The 26,399-nt window shown below is 34.7% G+C and overlaps 1 protein-coding gene across 1 annotated transcript; it reads left to right on the forward strand.

The window, feature by feature from the left end:
- Positions 1-12,193: 12,193 nt before the first annotated feature.
- On the forward strand, positions 12,194-25,799 carry LOC105632655 (SH3 domain-containing protein). The gene is made up of 10 exons (XM_012215095.4): positions 12,194-12,568; positions 16,027-16,140; positions 16,351-16,420; positions 16,499-16,647; positions 18,039-18,140; positions 18,223-18,423; positions 20,247-20,309; positions 20,510-20,662; positions 23,256-23,330; positions 25,453-25,799. The coding sequence occupies exons 1-10, from the start codon at positions 12,509-12,511 to the stop codon at positions 25,567-25,569; spliced, it is 1,104 nt and encodes a 367-aa protein (XP_012070485.1). The 5' UTR covers positions 12,194-12,508; the 3' UTR covers positions 25,570-25,799.
- Positions 25,800-26,399: the final 600 nt, after the last annotated feature.

A 26,399-nucleotide genomic window follows, 5' to 3' on the forward strand; every position in this document is an offset into this window, starting at 1 on the left:
GAACTCTATTAAGGGGGTACTAGATGACTTTTATGCTTGCTCCGGTTTGAAGGTAAACACGGCTAAGAGTCATGTTTTCTTTTCTCGGAATGTTATTGGTCCTTTGAAAAATAGCTTAAGTCATGCTTTGGCTTCAAAATCACAAGGGATTTCGGTAATTACCTTGGTGTCCCTTTACTTCAGGTCAGGTTACCAAGGCGACATATTCTTATATTCTTAATAATGTGAGTAAGAAGCTGTCGGAATGGAACGCTACTCATCTCTCAATGGCTGGGTGGGTTACGTTAGCCAGTTCGATCATAGCAACGATTCCGCAGTTCGCTATGCAGACAACCAAGCTTCCCTCTCATGTTTATGTGAAGTGGAGAAGTAGTGCAACAAGTTTATTTAGGGGGCCCCTGTTAGCCGTCTTTGTTGAAAACAAAAGAAAAAAATATAAAAAAAAAATTTGTTTAGCTCAATCCCACACCGGGGAGAAGAGCTTATGGAGGGTGGTGGATTGGCTATAAAAGGAAGCCAATGTTTAGGTTTCTATACACACTAAAAACACTTGAATGTGTTTTATATTAGGGATTTAAAGTAAGTCTTTTAGAGTTCTTGGAGTATAAAATATTTGGGGTGTTTTGAGGGTGTCAAATAGAAAAATATTTTGTAATTGTGGTTGTAACAATTTGCAACGGCCGTGATTTTTCTCCACTTGGGGAGTTTTCCACGTTAAATTATCGTGTTATTTATTCTCTTTAATGTCTCAGTCGTTATTTTATTTTCTCTTTTGTTCCTGCTTGAAGCCGATCCGAAGGGCGGGAAAATAGCGATTTTCACAACAGCCCCTAATTCTCAGAGAAAAAATCTCGCTGGTTCCTTGGCGTCTGCCTAAAGCACATGGAGGGCTTGGCTTGAGGAATTTAAATATTGTTAATGAAGCCTTTTTAATGAACTGGGGTGAGGCATTCTTAAAGGAGGAGATGATTTATGGATTCAAGTTATGTCTAGTAAGTATAAACTAACTTGGGACCCTGGCCCAAATGGTACCGTACGGAATATAGCTTTCCTCATTGGCAAAGGTATTTTAGATTCTTGGAATAAGGTTACAGATAGTCTAATGTTTTCTATGGGCGATGGTTTGAGAGCCAGATTTTGGAGGGACCGTTGGCTTATGGAGGATGTTATTTTAAAAGATGTTGTGACTTCAGCTATCCCTTCCGCTTGGCTGAATGATTATGTTGCAATGTAGGCTTTTGAGAATGGGTCTTGGAACTGGTCCAAGTTTAGTTCCTTTCTGTCATGCTCGATTTTACCATGCATTGCTATGGTTCTTCCATCGTCTTAGGGGAGAGGTTCTGATCTGATTTATTGGCATTTTTCTAGCTTGAGATAGTTTTCTGTGAAATCGACCGATAATTGGTTGATTGGGTTGGAAGCGAGCAATAATCATTGAGGTTGGTCTCTAATTTGGAAATGGAATGGGCCTCAACGAGTCAGAATTTTCCTCTGGCTTTGTAACATCCCTTCCCGGTCCACCGGTTAACTCAAATGAACCGAGCTGAGACGCTACAATCTGGTTGAACCTATGTCCTTTCATGCTAATATCATGTTGTATGCTGAATATGATGTCAAGCTGTTGCTTTTTACATTAGGAAAATATAGATATGTACTTAATATTTACAAGACATGATACTAATTTTCAAAATGAAATGGGCCCAACTGTGTGCCCTGTACATGCCATGATAAGGATAGACAGAATCAAAATATCAAAATGAGTAGCTACCCTGAAGACTGAGTCTTCCACAGATGAACTGCAGCAGTTGTAAGCTGATTCTCTACGGTCCAGTCTCGAAACCTACGAGTTAAATACATAACTCGCTGAGCAAATAATGCTCAGTGGATATCTCAATTTAATAAGAAATAAAACAATAAACATATAAGCACACATATCATTATACTTTCATGATTTTATCTGCTGTTCATGATGCTGTATAAACTTTGCAACTTTTATTAACCATCGTATAATTTATAAATAATAAATCACATAACTGCATGGCTCCATAAGGTTATAGTGAAACCAAAGTGATAAGAAGAACTGTATGAACTGTATGAAACTGGATGAATACTGTATGGCTAGGCTGTTATGGCCCGTATATAAATCATATCCACTCAACAGCCTGTAGCTGGAGTACCAAACTGTATGGGGCGCAGATCTGCTATCCTATGTCGCGACATAGTCTTATCTACGTGGTTTCTGCCTAACCTTAATGGAGCATATTATGTGTATTGTGATAATACAAGAATTATTTAGAAAATATCTAATGAGGAATAATGCATACCATTGATAACGTATAAAGTAACTTGCATGGAAATACTCTAGCTATTGCACCCGCGATGCAATTCTTACTAATATTTACGTAACTAAATTTTACCATTCAAATTAAGGAAATTCTTAGTTTGAATTTAAGTTCACTTAGAAGGTAAAATGCAGTAATAATTTTAGGGTGAATGAATCTACATATGCATTCCAACATCATTTCTAATGTGTTCTTAAAATCTGCCAGGCAGCCTGTACATGTTTCACAAATCCTAGCATAACTCTTTCTGTATACGTCCAATTTAGGTTATTCTAAATTCTATGGTTAGCTAACATCTTAAGGTACAAAGTTTTCTTCTATCACATCTCTTAATTACGTTGGCAAGGTAGTCACATATTGAGCTCAAGTAGCAACTGCCAGTCTGCCCTGCTGTTGGTTTCCAGCCTGCCCAGTTTATACTAGTTTGGTCATATCTCTCAATTTATAACTCCAATTTAGGTGATTCTACATTCTATGGTTAGCTAACACATTAGGATACAAATTTGTCTTCTACCACATCTCTTAATTACATTGGTAAGGTAGTCAAACATTGAGCTCAAGTAGCAACTGTCAGTCTGCCCTGCTGTTGGGTTCCAGCCTGCACAGGTTATACTATTTTAGTCACAGATCTCAATTTATAACTCCAATTTAAGTGATTCTGAATTCTATGGTTAGCTAACACATTAGGGTACAAATTTGTCTTCTACCACATCTCTTAATGACGTTGGTAAGGTAGTCAAATATTTACCTAAATGAGCAACGTCCAGTCCGCCCAGACTGGTGGTTTCCAGCCTGCCTAGTCTGTACTATTTTGGTCATATCTCTCAATTTATAACTCCAATTTAGGTGATTCAAAAACTCATGGACAGCTAAAACATATAGGAACAAATAACTCTTCTATAACACTCCCTAATTCCATTGTTAAATAGAGTCAAAATCAGGGTTAAGTTACTGGTCAGTGATCCAACAAACCTGGTTCAGCATGAATTCAATGTCTACTTCATTCATTCAATTCATCCCATGCTTTATCACCATTTACAGACCTCTAATTCAACATTCAGCAACATATCTTTGCATTATCCACACACTACAGAAGTGTTCATGCAAGAAAATGTGAAAAACTAAAAGAGATATCAAACCTTCAACCAAAAGAGCTTTAAATCTTCTTCTTAGCTTCCTTTTCCTCCAACTTTGAGCTCCCCTCTCCTATACATCATAACTCTTATAAATCATCTAAAATATCACAAAAGTATGAAATTTAAGAAAGGCTACTTACTTGGATAGAGTTCTAGGTTGAATTTAGTGTTTAAATCACATGAAAAGTGATGGAGAAAGGAAGGAGATGAAGAGAAAGACAAGAGGAGATGAAGAGGAAGATGGAGATGAAGAAGAAGACGTTGAAGATGAAGATGAAGAAAATGAAGAAAGCAAACTGAAATGGAAGTCTCGTGTAGTCCAAATATATCTTTGATTGTGTGTTAAAAATTACCAAATAGTACCTAAATTTTCCATATGTTACGTTTTAATACCTAAACTTTCTATTTTAGTGCAAGTAAGTCCTACTCCTTATACTTTGATCTTTTTGTTTCATTCAAGTAAGTCCACTTCTTTTACTTATTTATGGTACATTCCATTTTACCCCACTCTGGCGTTAACCGGTTTCTAGTTCGACCCGACTCGACTCATGTATATGCAACGATTCGATTCAGTAGGATGTTACAGGCTTGCTTTTCATAATAAACTCCTCACCTACAGTGAGAGGTCGCGCAGGCATTTAACAGATTCCCCAGCTTGCTTTATTTATTTGGGAGCTTATGAAAATGGCCTGCATATGTGTCGTGACTACTGTTATGTGAGCCAAGTCTAGTTGGTCATTCAAGTTCCATCTTCTGTTAACTTTATTGATAATACTGCTTCGTTTAGTACCTGGGTTCTAGCAAATCTAAGTTCGAAGGAAACACATGTATCGGGTTTGCCATAGTCTACCGTTTTTGCAGTTGCTTGTTGAAAGATTTGGGCTAAAAGGAACATATGGCTTTTTCAAGAGAAGCATATTCCCATTGGAGTGTTAGCTAGGAATATTTTTGTGGCCTATAAAGAATTTTCCATGGCTAAAGTGTTGGAAGGTTTTGTTCCTAGGGAGAATGCTGTGAGGCAGAAACTTTGGAGAAAGCCGTATGCTTTGGAAGAAGCTTGTACAATTTGGGATTGCCTAGGCTCCTCTCCCCCCCCCCCCCCACCTTTTCTTCAAATTGAACACTGATGAGTTGCTTATACAGGAGGCTTGTTACGAGATTTGAAGGGTAACTGGGTGCATGGCTTTGTGTCTAAGATTGGTATTGCTTCAGTTCCAGGTGTTGAGTAATGGGCGATTCTTGAGGGTTTAAAAATTGCTAAGTCCCTAGGCATTGAACACCTAATAGTGGAATGTGACAACTCAGTGGTTATCCAAATGATTACAGGGAGTTTGCAATCTGCAGTGGCTTCAACAACTTGTGATAGATATTCAGCAGATACTATAGCTCTCTTGGAATTGCAATATTGTTCACATATATAGGGAAGCCAATTTTGGAGCTGATTTCCTTTTCAAGTTAGCAAGGAATTATCCTTTGGGAACTCACTTATTGGTTGACCCTCCCATAGGTGTGGACTATTGGTTATCGCATGATATCACAGGGATAGCCTATCCCCGGTTCTATGCATAGGCTCTTGAGCTTTGCTCTCCTTTAGACCAAAAAAAAAAAAAAAAAAAGTTAATGCATCACAAAATTTTGATGAAAATTTATAAATTTACCCAATTTTTTCAGGGAAATTTATTATTTAGTCTTTGAGTTTTGACAAAATTATTCAAGTAGTCTTTACTATTTATATAAATATTTAGAACATTCCTGAGATTTGCCTCCGTCAAATACCCAAGTCTTTCCGTCCAAAAAGTATACTTTTTGCCGTTAATTTTTACTAAAATGACTAAAATGCCCTTATAAATCCATACTACTAACTCCTTTTCTCATTTTTTATCATCTCCATCATCCATATATATTTCTCATTTCTTATCATTATTAATCCCCAAATCTCATCCTTTGACTTTTAATTGCATTTTAATATTTTCTAATTTGTTCATTTTCGATCATCATTTAATGTTTTTTTTTTTTTTTGGCTAACTTCTGTGGATCCGGTAAAACTGATTTCAAAGTATTATACTAAATGTAACTTTATATCTTCTATCATACGATGCAAAACTTTCCTATTAAACTTGACCTTATCAATAGGTATACCCAATGGCACCGCATCACCTATTTACTGTGTTGGGCTATTGATATAATCAAACAGATGGTGAGCATGAAACAAAGTGTTTAACATGGCTTGAGTCGCAACATGTCAAAGTCACTAGTGTTGGGCCATTTTTGCTAGGATTTAAAAAAAAAAAAAAAAAGCATTGCAAACTCACTAGTACAGAGAGATGGGCAAATAGAGAGCTGAAAGAGGAAACTGCTTTACTGGTTGACAACCATGGTGCAACCGGCGGCTAAGGCAGGTGTGACTTTCATGAGGAATTTGAAAAGAAAAGAGAAAGTATAGTTATTAGCCAAGAAATTGCTTTGAAACATATATTTGACAAAGCAATAACTCTTGCTGGGTTCCTTTTCCTCAGCATAGCCTCTGGTCATGGTGTTAATTAGTATGTAAATAAAAAAAAGAATCAAAAAATCAAATCTACTTTATAAATAAATTTCGCAAAAAGGGAAAAACGATTTATGAAATTCTCTTTAAAATCAACAAAATTGAAGCAAAATTACAAAAATAAAATATCTTTCCAATCAACAAAAATTGAAGGAAAATACAGAAAATCCACCAAACCATACAGAATAAACGTGAGAAAGAGAGGGAAATAGATTAACCATCATAAAGAATGGTTGTTGGTGGATGAGAATGGAGGAGGAGAAAGTGTTAGGATTATAACTAATCCCGAGTGGGGCCCGCGGAAAAATACCAGTGGTAAAAGTAAAATAAAATTACTATTACCACATATACCTCCAATAATTAAATATTGAATATTGACGATCGAATCCACCAGAAATAATAATCACGGTAAAAATTAAATAATTACCGTAAATGCCAGATGAAAAAATAAGAACACCGAGATTTACGTGATTCACCCTTCAACTATTATGGGTTACGTCCACGGGACAAAAATTCCGAATAATTCTTCTACTAAAAATAGTAGGTACAAAAGAGATTACAAAAAATAGTGGTACTCTAAGTGTTTAACAAAAACACCCCAAAATTTCAATCCTCACTATTTTCTCTCTTTCCCAATTTTAGGAACCCTTTCCTAAAATTTTCTACACTCAATAGTGTATTCCTATTCTATATATTTTGTTTTTGTACACATTAATGAAGGAAAACCTTCTCCTTTTTATAGGAGAAGGGGACGCAGTGGACGCGTTAATCACGCGTCCACTTTTCCTTTTTTTCTTTCTTTCTTTGGCACCGTCCTTTGAATAACAAAATGAACGTGTTTTTTTTTTCTTTGTTCGGCAGTCTCTCTTTGACTGCCACCAAAACAAAAAACGTGTTTTATATATATTTTTTTTTCCTTTCAAATGTGTGTGGGTCCCACATGTCGGAGGGACCCCACAACAATTCTCCCCCTCCCGACTACATGGTGGGACTCTCCATCCCTGCTGCTTTGACACATAGCTCAAACTTCTCCTTCGGAATGACCTTTGTCAATATATCTGCAGCATTTCTGTCTGTGTGGATCTTTCGCAACTGAAACTGCTTCTCTTCAATGGCAAGTCTAAGCCAATGATATCTTACATTAATGTGCTTCGTCCGTGCATGATACATAGTATTTTTGCTTAAGTCTAACGCACTTTGACTATCACAATAAACTATATATTCTTCCTACTGCACACCCAATTCTTGAAAAAATCGTTTTAACCAAAGCATTTCCTTTCCTGCTTCCGTTGCTGCAACGTACTCTGCTTTGGTCATTGATAACGAAACACATTTTTGTAATCTTGAATGCCATGAAATAGCTCCCCCTGAGAATGTAAATAGGTAACCTGATGTAGATTTTCTTTCATCAAGATCGTCGGCCATATCTGCATCTGTGTAACCAACAAGTACAGCCTTTTCACCTCCAAAAGTTAAACATAACTTTGAAGTTCCTCTCAGGTATCTGAAGATCCACTTCACTGCTTCCCAATGTGTCTTCTGGGGATTTGACAGAAATCGGCTCACAACGCCAACTGCATGAGTGATATCTGGTCTCGTACACACCATTGCGTACATCAAACTTCCGACTGCTGAAGAATATGGAACATTTGACATCTCTCCTTTTTCTTTCTCTGTTGATGGGTAGGATTTCTTACTCAACTTGAAGTGAGCAGCAAGCGGAGTGCTAAATGGTTTAGCATTTTTCATACTGAACCTCTCTAGAACTCGTTCAATATATTTTTCCTGCGATAACCATAACCTGCAGGATTTTCTATCTCGAATAATCTCCATTCCGAGAATTCGCCTTGCCGATCCCAAATCCTTCATGTCAAATGCTTTTGACAAATCACTCTTTAACTTGCTAATCATGTGTGCATCTGGTCCAACGATTAGCATATCATCAACATATAAGAGAAGGATGATAAATTTACCATCAGGGAATTTCTGAACATATACACAAGGATCTGCATTTGTCCTTTTGTATCCTTGATTCACCATGAAAGAATCAAACTTTTTATACCACTGTCGCGGTGCTTGTTTCAACCCGTATAAGCTCTTCTTCAAGCAACAAACCATGTCCTCTTTTTCCTTGACCTTGAAACCTTTTGGTTGTTCCATATAGATTTCTTCCTCTAGATCCCCATGCAAGAATGCGGTCTTCACATCAAGCGGCTCTAACTCAAGATTCAAATTGGCTACAAGACCTAGTATAACTCGAATAGAAACTCATTTTCACAACTGGTGAAAAAATCTCATCAAAGTCAATACCTTTCTTTTGATTGAAGCCTTTGACGACCAATCGAGCTTTGTACCTCACTAGGTTGTCATCATCTTTCTTCAGTTTGTACACCCATTTGTTCTTGAATGTTCTCTTCCCTTTTGGAAGTTTCACCAACTCATACGTGTCATTCTTTTTTAAAGAATTTATCTCTTCTTGCATGGCCTTTCTCCAGCAATCTCTATCTTTGCAAGATTGCACATCTTGGAAGCTCTCTGGCTCCCCCTCATCAGTAATCAAAATGTAATCAGAACTAAGGTACCTTGTAGATGGTTGGTGCTCTCTGGTTGACCTTCTCAACTGAAGTTCAACTCCTTCTGGTGTAATGGGGTTCTCTGGCTCCCCCTGCTCAACACCCTCTGCATCTCTGTTATCATCTACAATTGTCTCTTAATCCCCTATGACTGGCTCTTCTTCTTCTTCTTGTTCTGATTCTGGCATTCCTCCTCCTGTGGCATCATCTGTAGGAATGCTTCCCGGTGTAATATCAATAACACCATCACTTGTGGATTCTTCACAAATTGTATCTGCCACGATCTCATTCTCGTGGAATACTACGTCTCGGCTCCGGACAACTTTCTTTTTCACTGGGTCCCACAACCTGTAGCCAAACTCTTCATCTCCATAACCAACAAAAGTGCAAGGAACTGACTTGTCATCAAGCTTTAATCTCTGCTCCTTTGGAACATGCATAAATGACTTGCAGCCAAATACCCTCAGGTGAGAGTATGAAATATTTCTACTTGTCCAGACCTTCTCCGGGATATCAAAATCCAATGGTGCTGAAGGTAGTCGGTTGATTAGGTAGACAGCAGTATTGACAGCTTCTCCCCAAAATGGCTTAGGTAAGTTGGCCATTTTGAGCACGGATCTGACTCTTTCAATAATGGTGTGATTCATCCGTTCAGCAACGCCATTGTGTTGAGGCGTACCAGGAACTGTCTTTTTTCATGCCTGATACCGTGCTGACTACAATAATCTCTAAACTCCTTAGATATATACTCACCACCATTATCCGTACGCAAACACTTCAATGCCACTCCAGTCTCCCTTTCCACCATCGCATGGAATTGCTGAAAGTGCTTGAATACTTGGTCTTTTGTGCGCAACAAATATATCCATGTCTTCCACGAGAAATCATCAATGAAGGTAAGAAAATACCTACTTCCTCCAAGTGATTCTACCTCCATGGGACCACATACGTCAGAGTGTACCAACTCCAACTTGTTGTCTCTCCTTCTAGAGCTTTTCAAAAATGAGACCCGATGTTGCTTCCCAAACAAACAATAATCACAAGGGTTTATTTTACCTTTGGCTAATGGAATGAGGGACTTCTTAGCCAACATATTCAACCCTTTCTCACTAACGTGCGTCAGCCGCCTATGCCAAAAATTTGGTGAAGCATCATCTGCAACTGTATTTAGTTGTCTCGCACATATTATTGCATGCGTCTTATATAGCGAGCAACATAATTTTCCTCTCGCCACCACCAAAGACCCTTTGATGAGTTTCCAATTACCGCCACCTGTATGATGGTGATAGTCTTCCTTGTCCAGTACGCTCATAGATAACAGGTTCAACCGAAGATCGGGAATATGTCTCACATTTTTAAGTGTTAATGTGCACCCGACACTTGTCTTTATGCAGATATCACCGATTCCCACCACTTGCAAGACACTATTATTTCCCATTTTAATAGTGCCAAAGTCTCCTGCTTTATAAGTGGAAAAATATTCCCTTATTGGAACACAGTGGTATGAAGCACTGGAGTCTACTATCCACTCGGTATCTGCATCTCCAACATGACAGCAATCTGCATCATGAGTGACTAAAGTCACCTCACCATCTTCTCCTAAGACTGTAGCAGATGTATTTCTGTCATTCTCCTGTCTTCGGTTTGCATTATCCTGTTTGAGTAAACGACAATTTCTTTTGAGATGACCCTCCTTACCGCAATGGTAATATTTTCTCATCTCTCTGGACTTGGATCTACCACCTGACTTTACATGTCTTGGACCTCTACTCTTGCTCCGGCCCCTATTCTCTGTGACAAGGGCTTGTGAACTGGTACTGGCAACATCTCTTCTTCGTAGTTCTTCATTAAATAGTCTATTCTTTACTATAGACATCGTTACCACACCATTTGGAGCTGAGTTACTCAATGATACCACAAGAGTATCCCAGCTATCCGGTAGAGATCCCAACAGTAGGCATGCTTGCATCTCGTCTTCTAAGGACATACCGCTAATTGCTAACTCAGTTACGAGTCCTTCAAAATCGTTCAGGTGTTGTGTAATTGATCGCCCCTCTGACAGCTTCAAGTTCATGACTTTACGCATCATGAAGACTTTTCCTTGAGCATTCGTAGCCTCGTACATATTCTCTAATTTCTTCCAGAGAACTTAGAGATCTTTTTCATTTCTCACATGGTTGTACAGGCTAGCATCTATCCATTGGCGTATTATACCCAATGTCTGCTTTTTTAATTTCTCCCACTGCCTTTCCTTCATTTCTTCCGGCTTTGCACTGTCACCTTCAATTGGATCATACAGATCTTTGCAATTGAGGTAGTCCTCCATTATGGATTTTCACATTGAATAGTTCGAATCCGTCAATTTAATTATTGCCCCATCGTTAGCCATGCTGAATTCTGAATCTGACAAAATTTCACTATTCACGTGAATAGTAACTTTGACAGAATTTACCAACCAAAGGCTCTGATACCAGTTGTTAGGATTATAACTAATCCTGAGTGGGGCCCGCGGAAAAATTCCGGTGGTAAAAGTAAAATAAAATTACTATTACCACATATACCTCCAATAATTAAATATTGAATATTGACGATCGAATCCACCAGAAATAATAATCACGGTAAAAATTAAATAATTACCGTAAATGCCAGATGAAAAAATAAGAACACCGAGATTTACGTGGTTCACCCTTCAACTGTTATAGGCTACGTCCACGGGACAAAAACTCCGAATAATTCTTCTACTAAAAATAGTAGGTACAAAAGATATTACAAAAAATAGTGGTACTCTAAGTGTTTAACAAAAACACCCTAAAATTTCAATCCTCACTATTTTCTCTCTTTCCCAATTTTAGGAACCCTTTTTTAAAATTTTCTACACTCAATAGTGTATTCTTATTTTATATATTTTGTTTTTGTACATATTAATGAAGGAAAACCTTCTCCTTTTTATAGGAGAAGGGGACGCAGTGGACGCGTTAATCACGCGTTTACTTTTCCTTTTTTTCTTTCTTTCTTTGGCACCGTCCTTTGAATAACAAAATGAACGTGTTTTTTTTTTATTTGTTCGACAGTCCCTCTTTGACTGCCACCAAAACAAAAAACGTGTTTTATATATATTTTTTTTCTTTTCAAATGTATGTGGGTCCCACATGTCGGAGGGACCCCACAACAGAAAGAAAGACATAGAGAGAGTATAGAAACTAGTGCAAGCCAGAGATTAACCATGACAAAAAGTGGCTGTGGGTTGGAGGGAGAGAGGGAGAATGGCGTAGATACGGGAGGGAGACAGATAATAGTAGAAAAATAAAATTATTTGTGTCTTTCTTTGAGAAAACAACAGAAGAGGTGGCTTTCATACTGTCTGGGGTATTTTCGTCCTTTCATTATGAATTAACGGAAAAATGGACTACTTAGATTAACGGAGGCAAATATCAGAGAGATTCTATGTATTTGTTTGAAATGCAGTACTATTTAAATAGTTTTGTCAAACCTTGAGAACTAAATAATTAATTTCCTTTTTTTTTTTTAACCATTCCCTTCCCCAAATTCCTTTAGCACGTGCGTGCGTGCGTGCGTCGGCGCACCAAAGGTCAAAACGCTTTCCTTGAAAATTCTCTCTTTACAAAGACAGTTTTCGCTTTCCTTGTACAGTTTCTCTCTCATCTTTTATTGTCTACTGTTCGTTTCTGTTTACTGTAAAGGGCATCCTTTCCCGATCAAACTGTCGCTCTTTATGTGCCCCAAGTTTAGGCAAGGAGATATGAAACTTCCAATTCTCCCCTCATCAATGTCATAATTGATTGATTTTCAACTGTTTCCACTGATACTGATACTGACACTGATACAAACTCTCTTAAGTGTAAGTCAATTAGTAGGGTTTTTGTTTTGCTTTAATTGGGTTAGTTTTTAGATATGGAGGCCATAAAGAAGCAAGCTACAAGACTTAGAGAGCAAGTTGCCAAGCAACAGCAAGTAAGTTTTTCTTTTTCTTTTCTCTCTCTCTCTCTCTCTCTCTCTCTCTCACTCTCTCTGTTTTTGTATTTTTGGTTTTAATCTGGTTTTCCAACTTGTTGGTGGGTTGTGTATCAGTGCATGATTTTATTTTTGCTTTTTAACTTAGTGAAAGATATTGAATTTTTATTATTTAAGTTTTAATTAGTCTCAACTCGCTGTGATGGATTTTCATTTTTTCAAGTAAAATATGGAAGAACAATATGCCTTTAATGCTAATTCAAGAGGAAATTTTGCACTGAGCTGGCTCATTCAACTCTAATTGCCTTGGCAATTTGGGAGGGTTCTATCCTCCTAGAACTTAGATTATTTGCTTCTTGAGGATGATTTAGATGGAGATATTTAATTATTAGGTAGTTTTCTATTTTTAGATTTTGTATCCTAGGAAAGTTGACATCTTTTAATAGGGTGGCATCTATTGAATCTCTTGATGTAGGATAATTTGAGTGATCTGCCAAGTAATACTTCTTTCTATAAATTTTTTGTATGATGGGCAAAGCAAGCATAACTAGTATTAAGTTTGTATAGGTTTTTCTAAAGTTTAATTAGCAGATAAAAAAGAGAGGAAAAAATTATGTTGAAATGATTGCTTATGCTGGTCGAATGATAGAATTAGTTTAGGGACTAACTAGAATGAGGGGAAGGGATAGTTTATTGCTTGTTGGGTATACTAAAATTGTTACCTAACAGGCAGCTTCTAAAAGAAACAAAGAGAAAGGAGAGAAAAATAAATAAATAAATAAAATAAGCAAAGAGGGATAATGTGATATGCTGACATTGCTTCTGATAAACTCAAACTACTCAATTCCATTGTTTGCGCTTGTTCAGTATACAACTTCCAAATTTGACTTATATCAGTAAAAATGAAATTAACAGCACTTTATATCTTTATTAAATAACAATAAAAGTCTAACTAATAAAGAAAAATACAAATAGAAAAATTCACAAATAGCAAAATTTGCAAGGAAAACCTAAAATTATCAAGGAGCAAGATCTACATTAGAATACCTCGTGAGTTTCTTTTTCCTCTTTTACATCAGATATTTATGGATCTTGACCAACATTAATAAAGAAATATGACTTTTAAATCAGTTCTAGACTTTGTAATGTACCTGAAAACATAGGCAACCCAATATGAAATATACTCACCACTAAATGCACCTGTTCGGTTTTAGAATCCAAAAACAAGCCTATAGCTTAAGCTACTTGGTGGCAAGATCCAAGCAGTTTATGGTGTTGGGTGGTTGCTTGTGTTTTGGATGTTTTCATTACGTATGGGGGGACAACCTAACTCCTTGAATTAAGTTATTCTTTACTCACATTTACATGAGTTTTAAATAATGGTATTGATACAATATCAATTGCGCTTGCAGCAATGTTCTGGTATAGGATCATATCAGACTGTAACACTAATGCTAAAATTTATTTAAGTTTTTAATCCATAAATTCATTCAAGTCAACATTCAAACAATAATTTAATTGCAATAATTTTATAGATCTAAGTCTCTAACGATTATAGTTGTTTAAATTAAATAAAAGCCAAACAGCTTAAAAAGGCCAAATTAATTCCTTTGCACATAGCTTTGAACGCAACTCTTGCAATTGAACTCAAGTATTTTGATGTCAAAACAATAAGATGCTATGGGGCTGAAATGGAAATGAAGAGAGGAGAATAAGTGTTTTTACTGTTATATAGGTGAGAATAGGTTGTCAACAGGAAAAAAGGAGGCTGTAGTTTTTGGGTTTTTAAATCGAGATTGGTCGTACATTGTCGGCCTGTAATGCTCTTATTCTTCTGTATCAAGTGATATGGTTATGAATTAATAGTCCCATATCAGTACCTTAAATTTCCATGATGAACAACAAATACAGGGAGAACCTTCTAGTTTTTAATAACCTTCATCTATGTCCCCACACTGTGTGAAACCTCAGCTATAAGACCATATTGGTTCTATTTCACTCTAGGAAATGCGATACAAATGATGCATGAGCGTGACACATGAATTCTTGAAGATCAAAGACATGATATGTTGGGGACATGTTGTGAATTAATAGTCCCATATCAGTACCTTAAATTTCCATGATGAACAACCAATACAGGGCGAACCTTCTAGTTTTTAATAACCTTCATCTATGTCCCAAAGTGTGTGGAACGTCAGTTATAAGACCATATTGGTCCTATTTCACTCTAGGAAATGCAATACAAATGATGCATGAGCGTGACACATGAATTTTTGAAAATCAAAGACATGACATGTTGGGGACATGTTGCCTATGCGTGTTTGCATACAAGAAAATCCCATTCATACAGGAAAAGAAATTTCATCTATAATCTGTAATAAAATGTTTACATCAATGTGAAACTTAAAAGCCTTCATCCAGCATTGCTTGCATATTCAGAATAAAGTTTACCAAGATAATTACTACTAATTATCATGGGAATTTATCTCTTCATTATTTTCTACTAATTCTTAACTTAAACTCTATGTTTTCTTTATTTTAGTGGAATGCACTAAAAAGTTATTGTAAAAGAGACTTAAATTGTCTATTGTGTCATTAAATGTATAAAAATTTTCCTTTTTTATTTTTTTTCTGTTGGATATGGTTTAATGTGATCAGTATGTGATGGGCACATGTTAAGTAAATGCATGTGTAAACAGGTATATAATACTGCATGCACTTCATTAAAGGCGTAAGTGCATCATAGCTTACACCTTTGTTCTTTCTGCTGCATCACTTATGACACATGCCCTAACTTCTTGGGTTAACTTCTTTGCGTGCAAGCATTCCCAACATGTGGGAACCTTGTCTCAAATCTGGGTCTCACATCAATTTGGTGAATGCTATGTACTCTTGCCTATTTCATATGGCAGTTAATCTTAAATGCAATGTTTTGCAAGAGGGGAAACCACCTTGGAAGTATTTTATTGTTATCTTTACAATAAATGGCCACTTATTCAAATCCTTATCTTGGCTTAGGATGGATTATTCTTGGTCCATTCTATTCAAATGCTCCGTGGAGTTTAGATGGACTGCAACATAACAAGAAATTTTCTTGTTGGATGACTTAGAAATTTTTATTTATATTTTTAGTAATTAGATTTTATTACTCTTTATTACAATTCTTGCATTCTTCTGTTCTTTTTAATTTCTTTTTTTGGGCACAAAGATATGCATCAATGTTTTTAATGACATAAAATCTAATTTGTATCAAGCCACATTGATTATACCATCTTGTGTACTTTCATTTTTCTATCATGTCCAATCAAGAAGATGCCATGGGCCAAAGCTTGATGCATATTACTAATAAAAAACTGTAGGGCAAATGAAATTGTATTCTTAGCATACTAAGTTCTATTTTCATGTCATTTCATCCATAACAACTTAATCAATCTGTGAGTTAAATGTTCATTTTGCAGGCCGTATTGAAACATTTGGGACATTTTGGTAGTGAAACTGTTACCATTGATGAAGCAGAATTTCAGCGTTATCAACATCTTCAAAATCTGTACAATTCTACCAGGTCAGCTAAGGTAATACTTGACAGTTTGAGATCTGATCATGTTTTTTTAAAATATTATTCAATCAGACATTAAAAATATTTGGAACATTCAGGTTTTTTCTTTCACTTGTACTAAGCAACACGTGATACGTCAATTAGGAGTCAATTTGATTAAATTTTTAATATACATGAAATAATGATTTAATTTGACCAAAACCTTAATTTTTCGTATACTCCACAGCATTTTCAAAAGAATATTGTTCGTGGAATTGAAGGTTTTATATCTGCAAGTTCAAAGCAAATGGAGATAGGTGAGTACAATTTTGCTCTTTTTGTTGCATTTATTTCCTTGACAATGCTGGTAGATGAATTTTGTACAAATATTTCAGAGAGAAAGTTGGCTGAAGATTGTTGCAAATATGGAGCTGATAATCAAAGCTTGAATTCTCATGTTGCAAGAGCTGTTCTTCAATTTGGTACATCTCATAATTTAATGGAAAACGAGAGGGAAAATTTACTTGGAATCCTCAGTGATCAGGTAAATTTCTCACCTGTTCCAGTTTTGTAATAAAAATAGGCAGTCCTTAGGAACCTCCTCATGCATATTTTTCATTGGTCTAGCCTATGCACTTTAATTGCTGAGAGCATTTTCTTCATTTTTTTAATTTTAATTTCATGATTTCTCCTATTCTTCTATATAACAAAACATGCTAGACTCTGCAAGGCATTTGGAACTCTCTCTTTCATGTGAAACACAGGTGGCCCTGTGGAATTTGGCACATTGCACCATTTTTGTTGTCACCTTTCTCTCTCTGTGTTTTTCTCTTGTTTATTTTTGTATGGTGTTGATTTACTAATACATCCTTTCTCCTTTTTATCAGTTTATCTATTTTTATGATAAAGATGTTATAAATTTGGTCTTCTTGGCCAAATTTCATAGCTCTCCTATTTGGTAATTCGATGCAGAGCCGAGATAAAACAGCTCTTTTATACTTTCTTTTCATCTTTATCTTTCAGATGTTGAGGGATAACTCTGTGCTTCAGAACTTGTGTACATTCAAATAATAGAAGCTAATAATTCCCCCAGAATAATTATTGCTTTGATTAAAGATGGTGGACCTCTTTTGAAGAAAGGAAATGGGAGGGGATGAGGGAAGGAAAAGAGTGGGGGTGGGGTTGTTGTTGAGAATTTGAGGGGCTAAATGTGATTGAAATGGTTAAAAATGTTCTTTATAAGAAGATTCAAGTCCTTTCTTTTGCTATTCTAACTCGGTTCCTAACTTTCCAAACTCTAGCCTTTGAAAGGGAAACTTCAGGTAGCTTCCACAAATATCTTCTTCTACAGTTTGCTTTATTTTTTTGGTAAGCCGCCTTGTCATTCTAAATAGCCAGGAGAGATCCCAAGTGGCGTGTGCATATTTCTTGCACTCATGCATGTCTTTGCTTATGTGGTTTTTGAGCCTTCCCACTTAATGGCTTAAGCTTTTGGGTTGAATAGACTCCTTTGAAAGTTAAATTTGTCAAAGCTATCATTATCATCATATAGTAAAATGTCGAGATATTATATTGTCCATAAGGTGTTTGGTCCAAAATAGTGATCATATATCTAAATTTCAAAATTCGTGGATTTGTTGAATTTAATATTTTCATTTGGCGAATTTGTAATAGGATATACCTTAATCCAGTCCCAATCTAATATATTGACTATGTTTGATATTAGGATTTAGCATTTGGACAAGTGATAGTCAGATGGCTATTGATGTCATGAAGAAACTAAGCAATGTGGTGATATTAGAAGAAGAACTTGTACATTTAAATCATGTGCATGGACACCATGAATGGTGTGCTAATAGTGATGTCTTTAGCAGCCTTGTTATTTTTGCATTTCCTTTAATGTTTCTGATTCTGTCACAGATTTTTGGTATTTAGGTTTCTGTGCCTCTTCGAGCCATGGTAACAGGAGCTCCTTTGGAGGATGCTCGCCATTTAACACGTTGTTATGAAAAACTCCGCCAAGAGGTTGAAGCCCAGGTAATCCTTCATCTTTGGCATCCCATGGGTGTCTTGTGGTGGAAGAATCTTAGTGGATTCATAATGGTTATTTTCTCATCAGGCTGCTGAAGTGTTGAGGCGTCGATCAAAGATCAGGGAATCCGACATATCTGCAGAGAATTGCATGAGGCTTCGAAGTGCAGAATCAAGACTGACTGAGCTTAAATCTACAATCCTTGCACTTGGGAAAGAAGCAACTGACGCCATGTTGTCTGTTGAAAATCAGCAGCAACAGACTACAGTTCAGCGTCTATTTACAATGGTACTGCTGATCATTTCATTTCTTTTCTGCATGCATGTTTGTGCATGAGTAGCAGTTGAGTCATTGGGATAGTCCAAATTTGCTTATTTGGTTACATTTAATAAGTTCTTTTACTTGCATTATTTTGTAGTTATCTTTCTAGGTTTGATTTTATTGTTATCCTGTATTCACTGTTATTTGAGCTTTAATGTGGTAGATGCAACGTGTTAATAAAGGCTGAAACTATAATGTAATGGCTTTGTCCTCCTGTTCCTGTTACCCCAACGATTAAAGGGTTTTTTGAAAGTAGATGGGTAATTGCTAATCTGGTCATTATAGAAAGATAACATGATCATTACTTACAGTTGCTCCATCAAAGTCTCTTTAAAATTATGCTTGCTGAAAGCTAAAAATAACTTGCATTTCTATAGTCAAGGTTAACAATTACTATATTGTGGTTTTGTTTTTCCAAGTTATTGACAATTAAAATGCTACTTTCATGGTCTCATGATATGGTCTGACTTTTGATTTCTTCTCTACGTTGCTTTGAGTTTGGTTAATGGGTAACGGACATCAAATATGTCTCTCTGACATCTTTCCTTATGAATCTATAGCCATATATTGGGTATGTTCATTAAGTTTTTGTCAAGTTCATGTCCTTACAAAAGATTATTATTGTTTTCACTGTTGAAAAGCCATTGTTTTGGCTTATTCCTTCTCTGTATTGTTCATTTTTTCACAACAAATGCATCCTAGCCTTGATAAATTGGCGTGTGTTCTTCATTAGAAAACTTCATCCTTTCATGTACTTGAGTTTTAAAAAAATGGTTCAATAGAAATTCGCTCAAAGTTATAGACCTTTTGGTGTCATTATCCCTTAATAACTTGTTAAAGTTGAATATTATGAACTTCTAAGTTTTAAAATTTGGACGTAGGCTTTGTTGTTTTGCAAAATACCTTATTGGAAAGCATTTTCCACATTTGTAGATGTTTGGGTTAATTAGAAAAATTGGTCAATAAAATATATTTTGTTGGTTAGAATGGAAGCTAAAACATTTCAAGGAAATGGGCTTATGTTTTCAAAATGATAAGATTTTTTCCGAACTTTCTTATACTTATAAAAAGGCAAGAAAATTCTAAGGGAACCTTGTCAGCACATATCTATTAGTCCACTGGCCACAGTTTATTTATGTGCAGCTTGCATCTGCAGCAACTATTTACTCTATTTTTGGTGTCATTTTCTCTTCTATTCAACCACTAACCAAAAAAGAGTTAAAAAAAGACCATAAAATATAAAGGACATGAATTTTTGTATTTGTTTATTGAAAGAAGAATATTTTTTAACTGATTTTAAGCATTGCAAGCAAAAACAAAAAGTTTATTTTTTTCTTAGAAAAATTTTCTTTGTAAGAAATCATCTAAAAAGTTTTTTTTTTTTTTTCACAAAAAATGGAGCCTTAGGTTTATAAACAGCCTAGCTAACCATGTACTTTTTTCCTTTTCCTTGCTAGACCTATGAAAATCCTTATCAAATTCTCTTGAATGTTGAGAATTGAAATCTTGCATAATTATGTTGTAAAAGGGAATACGCAACTCATAATGTCAACAGTATGCTTTAGTAAAAGGATAACTTGTTTTTAATGTTTGATTCTGTTGTTTCTGCAGTGTAGTGCTGTTCTTTGTGATTTTAATGTTTTGTGGGGGAAGTTATTTCATACATGTACAAAATCTCATTTGTTGTTTGATTATTTGATAAACACCTCAACTATATTTTGCTGCTCACTGATTCTCAATCTGCGTACAAGGTTGTTTGCTTCTGCTTCTGAAATGAAATTATTTTTCAGGTAGATGCTGAGAGATGTTATCATCAACATGTTCTTGATATTTTAGATAAATTACATGCTGAGGTTTGTAATCTTACACCTGGCTTTGCAATCTCTCATGTGCGTGCACTGCATACACATAGTTCATCCATAGATTGATGCCTGTGTTTAGCACTCCATCTGAGCTTTCAACATCGGGTGTCAAAACTATTTCATATCCTGCATTTATATTTATACAGAAGATTATGACTAGTGCTACTTTGAATGTTTATTGTTGGAGATAGATGATATCAGAGGAGCAATTAAATGAATCTTCATCACAATCAGCTACCACGCAGCAAAATGTGAATGCCCTAGCCATACATCCGGATACTACATCTAATGGAGCTGGTGATGAGAAAGATATTAATCAAAAGGACACATTTTTCATAGCAAAAGTAAGACTCCTGATCTCTTTGGATATCCATCTTATCTAGAGGAGTTACTTCATGATATAATACCAACTAAACCTTAATCTTAAACTACTTGTGGTCTGTTATATGAATTCCTCTGTTCATAACTAATTCTGCACTAATGCTAAGAATTAGTAGGTCTTTTGGGACAACTTCTCTCCATAGAGGTCCTAGGTCTACCTCTTCTCTTTTAAAACCATTCACCATCAATGTGTCGCATTTATGAACTGGGGGCACATGGGTATATTTTTAAATTTTTTATAATAGGTCGACACAGGAGATGACCAACCATCTTTGACGTCCTTCTCCCATTTTATCCTCAATGTGTGCTATTTGCACCTTTGTTGGATATGTCATTTCTAATTTTGTTCAATCTTATATGACTATGCATCCATCTTAGCATCTATATATTTGCAATGTTCATCTTGTGTGGGACCTTTGGGGCTCAACAGTCACTAACATAAATGCTGTCTCATGATAAAAAAACAAAATAGAAATCAATTAAAAGTAAAAGTCCTTTAATATATCGGCTTTGCATAATTGTGCTTGCATAAGCCATGAGTTGAAATATTTTCAAGTTTTTGTATATCTCATGATTTTGCATTTCATTGTTTTAAAATTGATATGGTATGGTTGATGTTGCAGTTAGAAAATTGTATTTTTCATAGAATTCTGCTACTATGATGTTGGATTTTGTTAGTCAACACCACATCTACTTTTTCCCTTTCCAAAAAAAGTCCTCATCCTTTCAAAAAGACAAATTTTTTTTGCCTCATTCCACCCCCCATCCCTCTTTTCTTGTTTTCCTCCCTTTTCTTCTTTGTAGGAACTCCCAATAGAAGACCTTCGAATGACCATACTTCCAAATTTTAAAGACGTAATTTTCCAACTTAACTAAGGTAAAAAAGTGGTGATTCGAAGATGTTGAATTGCTTAGGAAAGAGAATATTATGTAATATTATGTAAAACTTTTGTTATTATTTGTTAGTTTGAAATGAGACCTTTAATTATCTTTTTTGGACTGTTGTTTTATTGATTTAGGTTTAAGTAAGGTTGTGGTGGTTGAGGCTTTGAATTTATGGATTGTTATTGTCTCAAGTGAATTTAAAAAAACAGAACATTGAGAAAGAAAAGAAGAAAAAGAGAAGGTACATGTAACATTGACAATCTAACATTGTCCACTAGACTAGAGATTGTCCAGGTGTTCCACTTTAGGACTAAGATGAGGACTTTAAACAGTCTCAAGTCTTTATTCAGAACGAAAATGATAAAACATTAGAAATTAAATGGAAAGGCCTATAAAGTATTGGGACGATAAACGGTGCTGTCCCAAAAAATTAAGAAACAATCAGTACACCCAACACCTTGAATTTAATGAGTTATTACAAATAGGACCTCATGGTTTCAAACCGTACAATGTCAATCGAGGCTTTATAAATTGTTGCAACTGGTGATCTCACTACATTTTAATTTTCTCAAATTTTTATTCCACTTTTGTCCATGAAATCTTGAGAATGAGATATCTAAAGCAAATTATTACAGGGTAGAAAAAGATTATTACTTTTCAATTTTGCAAACAAAAATAATTGACTTGTGAACCTTAAAATTTAACCATATATCTAACTGTTTTGTATAAATCATGTGTTAAATGAGTTGAGAGAATTTTAACCATTACGTATAAGGATATTTCATGCAACATTTAACTAATTTGTATTAGATAATGTTTTAAATAGATGTTTGTTCCTGGTATTTAAAACTTTAAACCAATTTTGTTCCAAAAAATTGAGTTGAAAGAAATTCCAAGAGTGAATCTCCAGTTCATATTTAATCGACCAATCCTTCCTAATTCACATCTCTGTTGAAAGAATTTCTTTTGTAATTCCTTACATAAGGATTCAGAAAATACTGGATCTCCGCCTACACAAGTAAATTGTTGATTTGGCGAGTATTTAAAACATTACACCAATTTTGTCCCACAAAATTGAGTTGAAAGAAATACCAAAAGTGATTTTTGCAATGGTGAGTATTATAGTCCAGCTAAAAGTTAGAAGTAAAATGTTTAAATCTTAAAGTTTGGGATTGAATTTTCCATGGTCTCACATTCCACTATTTCAGGGTATTGGATGTAACTATCCCTAGACAAATGAAAATGTTACTATTTCTATTTCAACATATAGGCCTATCGGTTATGTAAAAGCAACAAAAGATGAACATAAAAGAACTTCAGGCAGCTAAAGGAAAAGACAAAAGTAAACCGTAAGATCTCATATCAAACATTTTTAAACTGGCAGATACAGAAGCTGTGTTATGCGAAATTTAGTTAGATATACAAAGGATTGAAGAATTAGTTCTGGTTGATCAAGTAGTCCTTTATTTCCATCAGAACTAGATTTCCAAATTATTTCTCTATGTGAATTGCCAAACTAGTAAACTTGAAGCTGTACTTTTTTGGTTCATTTGTTCATCAATACTTGTGTTTGTGCAATTTCTCTAATTGGTTCATTTTGAATTCTCAGTTCACTTCCTTTATGTGTGTCTTTTTGTTCTGTTTTTTTTTTTTCAACCTTCATAATTGCAGGTTATACATGCATTTGATGCACAAGCAGAAGGAGAATTAAGTCTATCTCTTGATGATTATGTTGTGGTTCGTCAGGTACATTCGACTCTTTCTGATCGATTCAATCACCTGTAGACTGTTTGCTTGCAATTTATTTTTTCTAACTTATTTTGCAATTATTTGTTATGCTGAACTTTGCAACCTTTTGAAATTTTACTCTATTTTAAAAATTCAGGTGATATATTCTAATTTGAAAGGTTGTTTGCAATCTTTTTTTTTTTCCAATTTTAACATTAGTTTCCTAAGTTTTCTATCCTCTGCACCTTCACCAACGCACGAACTCTTTCTCTATCTGATAGACTAAAACCCTAAAAGTTATTAAGGAATTTCCAAGAACCAATTAAAGTTTCAAACTAGATTATAATCATTAGAAGGATGAGAGCATTTATAGGCCATTGTGGTTGTAGTTAGGAAGTTCCTGAATTGTATTTAATTATTTTAGCAGGATTCATATGGTGGCTTTTTGGTTCTTGGTTTCTATTTAAATAATTAGATTTGAAACTTGACAAAGGAAAGTTTTAGGGAGTGGTTTTTAATTTATTTCTATTCTGTTGTGTTTGGATTTATTAATTTGAACATCTTGATTTAGATTTGATTAAACCACTGTCTGAATTTGTGATATTTATGAATTTGAAGGATATCGATAATAGGCTTAAATATGATGGATTTCAAATAACTATAAAATATATTAATATATCATTTGAATATACTCAACATGTTAAAATCCTAGATTTCTTATCAAATTCAGAAATATGATAGATTTCAAAAAATTACAAAATATGTTATTTCAATGTATACCAAGGCATTGTCTAGTGGTAATACGGACTGACAATAGATCTAAATTCGAATCCCCTTTTCCCGATACTAAAAAAAAAAATATATATATATATATATATATATATATATATATGAACCAAAGAATAACATTAACTGATCCATGGGTGAGAAATAAAAAGTTAAAATCACATGAATTTTTAAAATAGGGTAGAATTACAAAGTCACAAAGTTTAGACCTATCGTTGTTTTACACCTTGTTTGGCATAAATGAATTCATTTATTTGTAAAATTCATTTCTCGGTAGAATTTATTTGCAAAATTCATTTCTCGGTAGAATTTATTTGCAAATATATTTCTCATATTCCGTATATGTTGTAGTTTAGAACATATAATTCAATTGAATTTAATATAATTATGTTTGAAATAAACTCAGAATTGAAAAATCATTTTCTTGTATTTTCTAACGTATAATTGATATAATAATTCTATAAAAAAGATGTATTCATCTTATCAAAATCAAATTGAAAAAACCAAGGATAATTATACCCCAAGTAATTTAATAAAGTAATAATCCGTTTTATGTTTTTCTTTCACTTTTTAATTGACTAATAGAAGAAGTTACATATTAATAAAAAAATAAATAATTAGATGAAATTAAAATAAAGGACTATTTAATTAAAATAATTTACCTTTTTTTCTGTTGAACTAATCAATAGCAAGTTTTATCTGATTACAAAATGTAAATATTGCAAAATCCAAAATCCGTATGTAAACAGTTATTTTGCACCTTTATTACATTCTTAGCGCACTAGATGTTAACCATGAAACAACTCCCTGTACAAAACAACCTCCAATGCTAGGGAAACAAATAATCCACAAAATCCTAACTTCGACTCTATCTCAGAGGAAGAGTGCACGATGCTGAGTCCTAAATTCCTAATCATTGTCTCCTTTTGCAACTTTAAAAGGCATGCACTTACTACCTAGCCAGGTGTGTTCATAGAGAGAGAATTGCTGTTTAGGAAGAAAGAGGTCAGAAGAGAGAGAAAATAGAAAAATAAAAGAGAGAAAGGGGGACAGAGGGAATAACAAGATAATATGAGTATTTTTATCTATGGAACATACTAATATTTGGAAAATGACAATTTTATGAACTAGTAACCAAATCAAACTCTGAACTCAATTTCTTCCTACCAAAATAACTGAATTTCATCAGTTCAGTTTTCCAATGATAACAAAATGGTGCACATCCATATTTACTTTTCTTTTAATTTTATTTTTATATTTTGATTATCGTTGATTCTATTTGGATTGTAAATCTGGAGCTTAGTTACTTCTCCTTTGCCTAAACTTTCCATTTTTTGATTGGTAATGTTACAAGGTGGCTCCGACGGGGTGGTCCGAAGGGGAATGCAAAGGTAAAGCTGGATGGTTTCCTACAGCTTATATAGAGAAGCAAGAGAAAGCACCAGTTAATAAGATAATGGAAGAAAACTAAATACCATATTTTCTTATTGTATATGGTAATCTGATTTTGTGTAATATTCTATTACGCCAATCACTTGATTTAGTGTCAGTTCATTTGTCCTGTAAGTGTGCAATAAAGTTTTCTATATATGACAAGTAGGTTAACAGCCAGCTTGTAGTTTGTAAATTTAGATATGAATATGATTATTTATTTGTGCTGTGTATTTTGTTTGAAAATAATTCAATTATGCATTTCATTTACTTCTATTTTGTGGAGCGAACCATCCAATTCGGTTCTGGTTCTGAATCGATTCCTAGAAAAATGTTGAATTTTGATTTTGAATCAGATCAGAATTGGAACCAAAGGAGGCTGGTTTTATTTCGGTTTGGAGCTGTGGTTGAGTAAAATAGATTGACCATGAAGCTAAATTGGATGCTAAATGTACGTGTAGATTTCGGGCTACGTGTTGAAGAAACTGAAATGGGAGATTATTATTGCCGTTTAAACTTTTGGGCGGATGATCAAATTTACCTAACCTCATATGTTGCATATTTGTCAAATTGTATTCTATTCTTTTGTACCGTTTAATTATAAAATTTAGTAGCATTTCTACCATAGAAGTGGATAGGGCTATGTAAAGTGAATCGGTTCCTTTTGATTTGGATTTGTATTTATATAATTTGTTCCATTTTAATTTTAAAATTATTTTTTATTCGGTGTGATTTACAAAATTAGTTGCTGAAAAGAATTTTTAATATTAACCCAAGTAGCAAGACAGTTATAAGAATTTTAAATTTCCATAAAATATTTGTTGAAACAGACAGTAGAATAGCTCTCATTTCTAATTCTTATGAATCCTG

The sequence above is a fragment of the Jatropha curcas genome, chromosome 11 (assembly GCF_041381405.1).
Source record: "Jatropha curcas cultivar XTBG-Jc1 chromosome 11, XTBG_Jcur_1.0, whole genome shotgun sequence".
NCBI classification, from domain to species: domain Eukaryota; kingdom Viridiplantae; phylum Streptophyta; class Magnoliopsida; order Malpighiales; family Euphorbiaceae; genus Jatropha; species Jatropha curcas.

Coding starts and splice junctions, on each gene's coding strand:
- LOC105632655 (XM_012215095.4), top strand. CDS start 12,509: ATGGAGGCCATAAAGAAGCAAGCTACAAGACTTAGAGAGCAAGTTGCC. Junction 16,141..16,350: donor ATTCTACCAGGTCAGCTAAG/GTAATACTTGAC, acceptor TATACTCCACAG/CATTTTCAAAAGAATATTGT. Junction 16,648..18,038: donor TTGGAATCCTCAGTGATCAG/GTAAATTTCTCA, acceptor TTTGGTATTTAG/GTTTCTGTGCCTCTTCGAGC.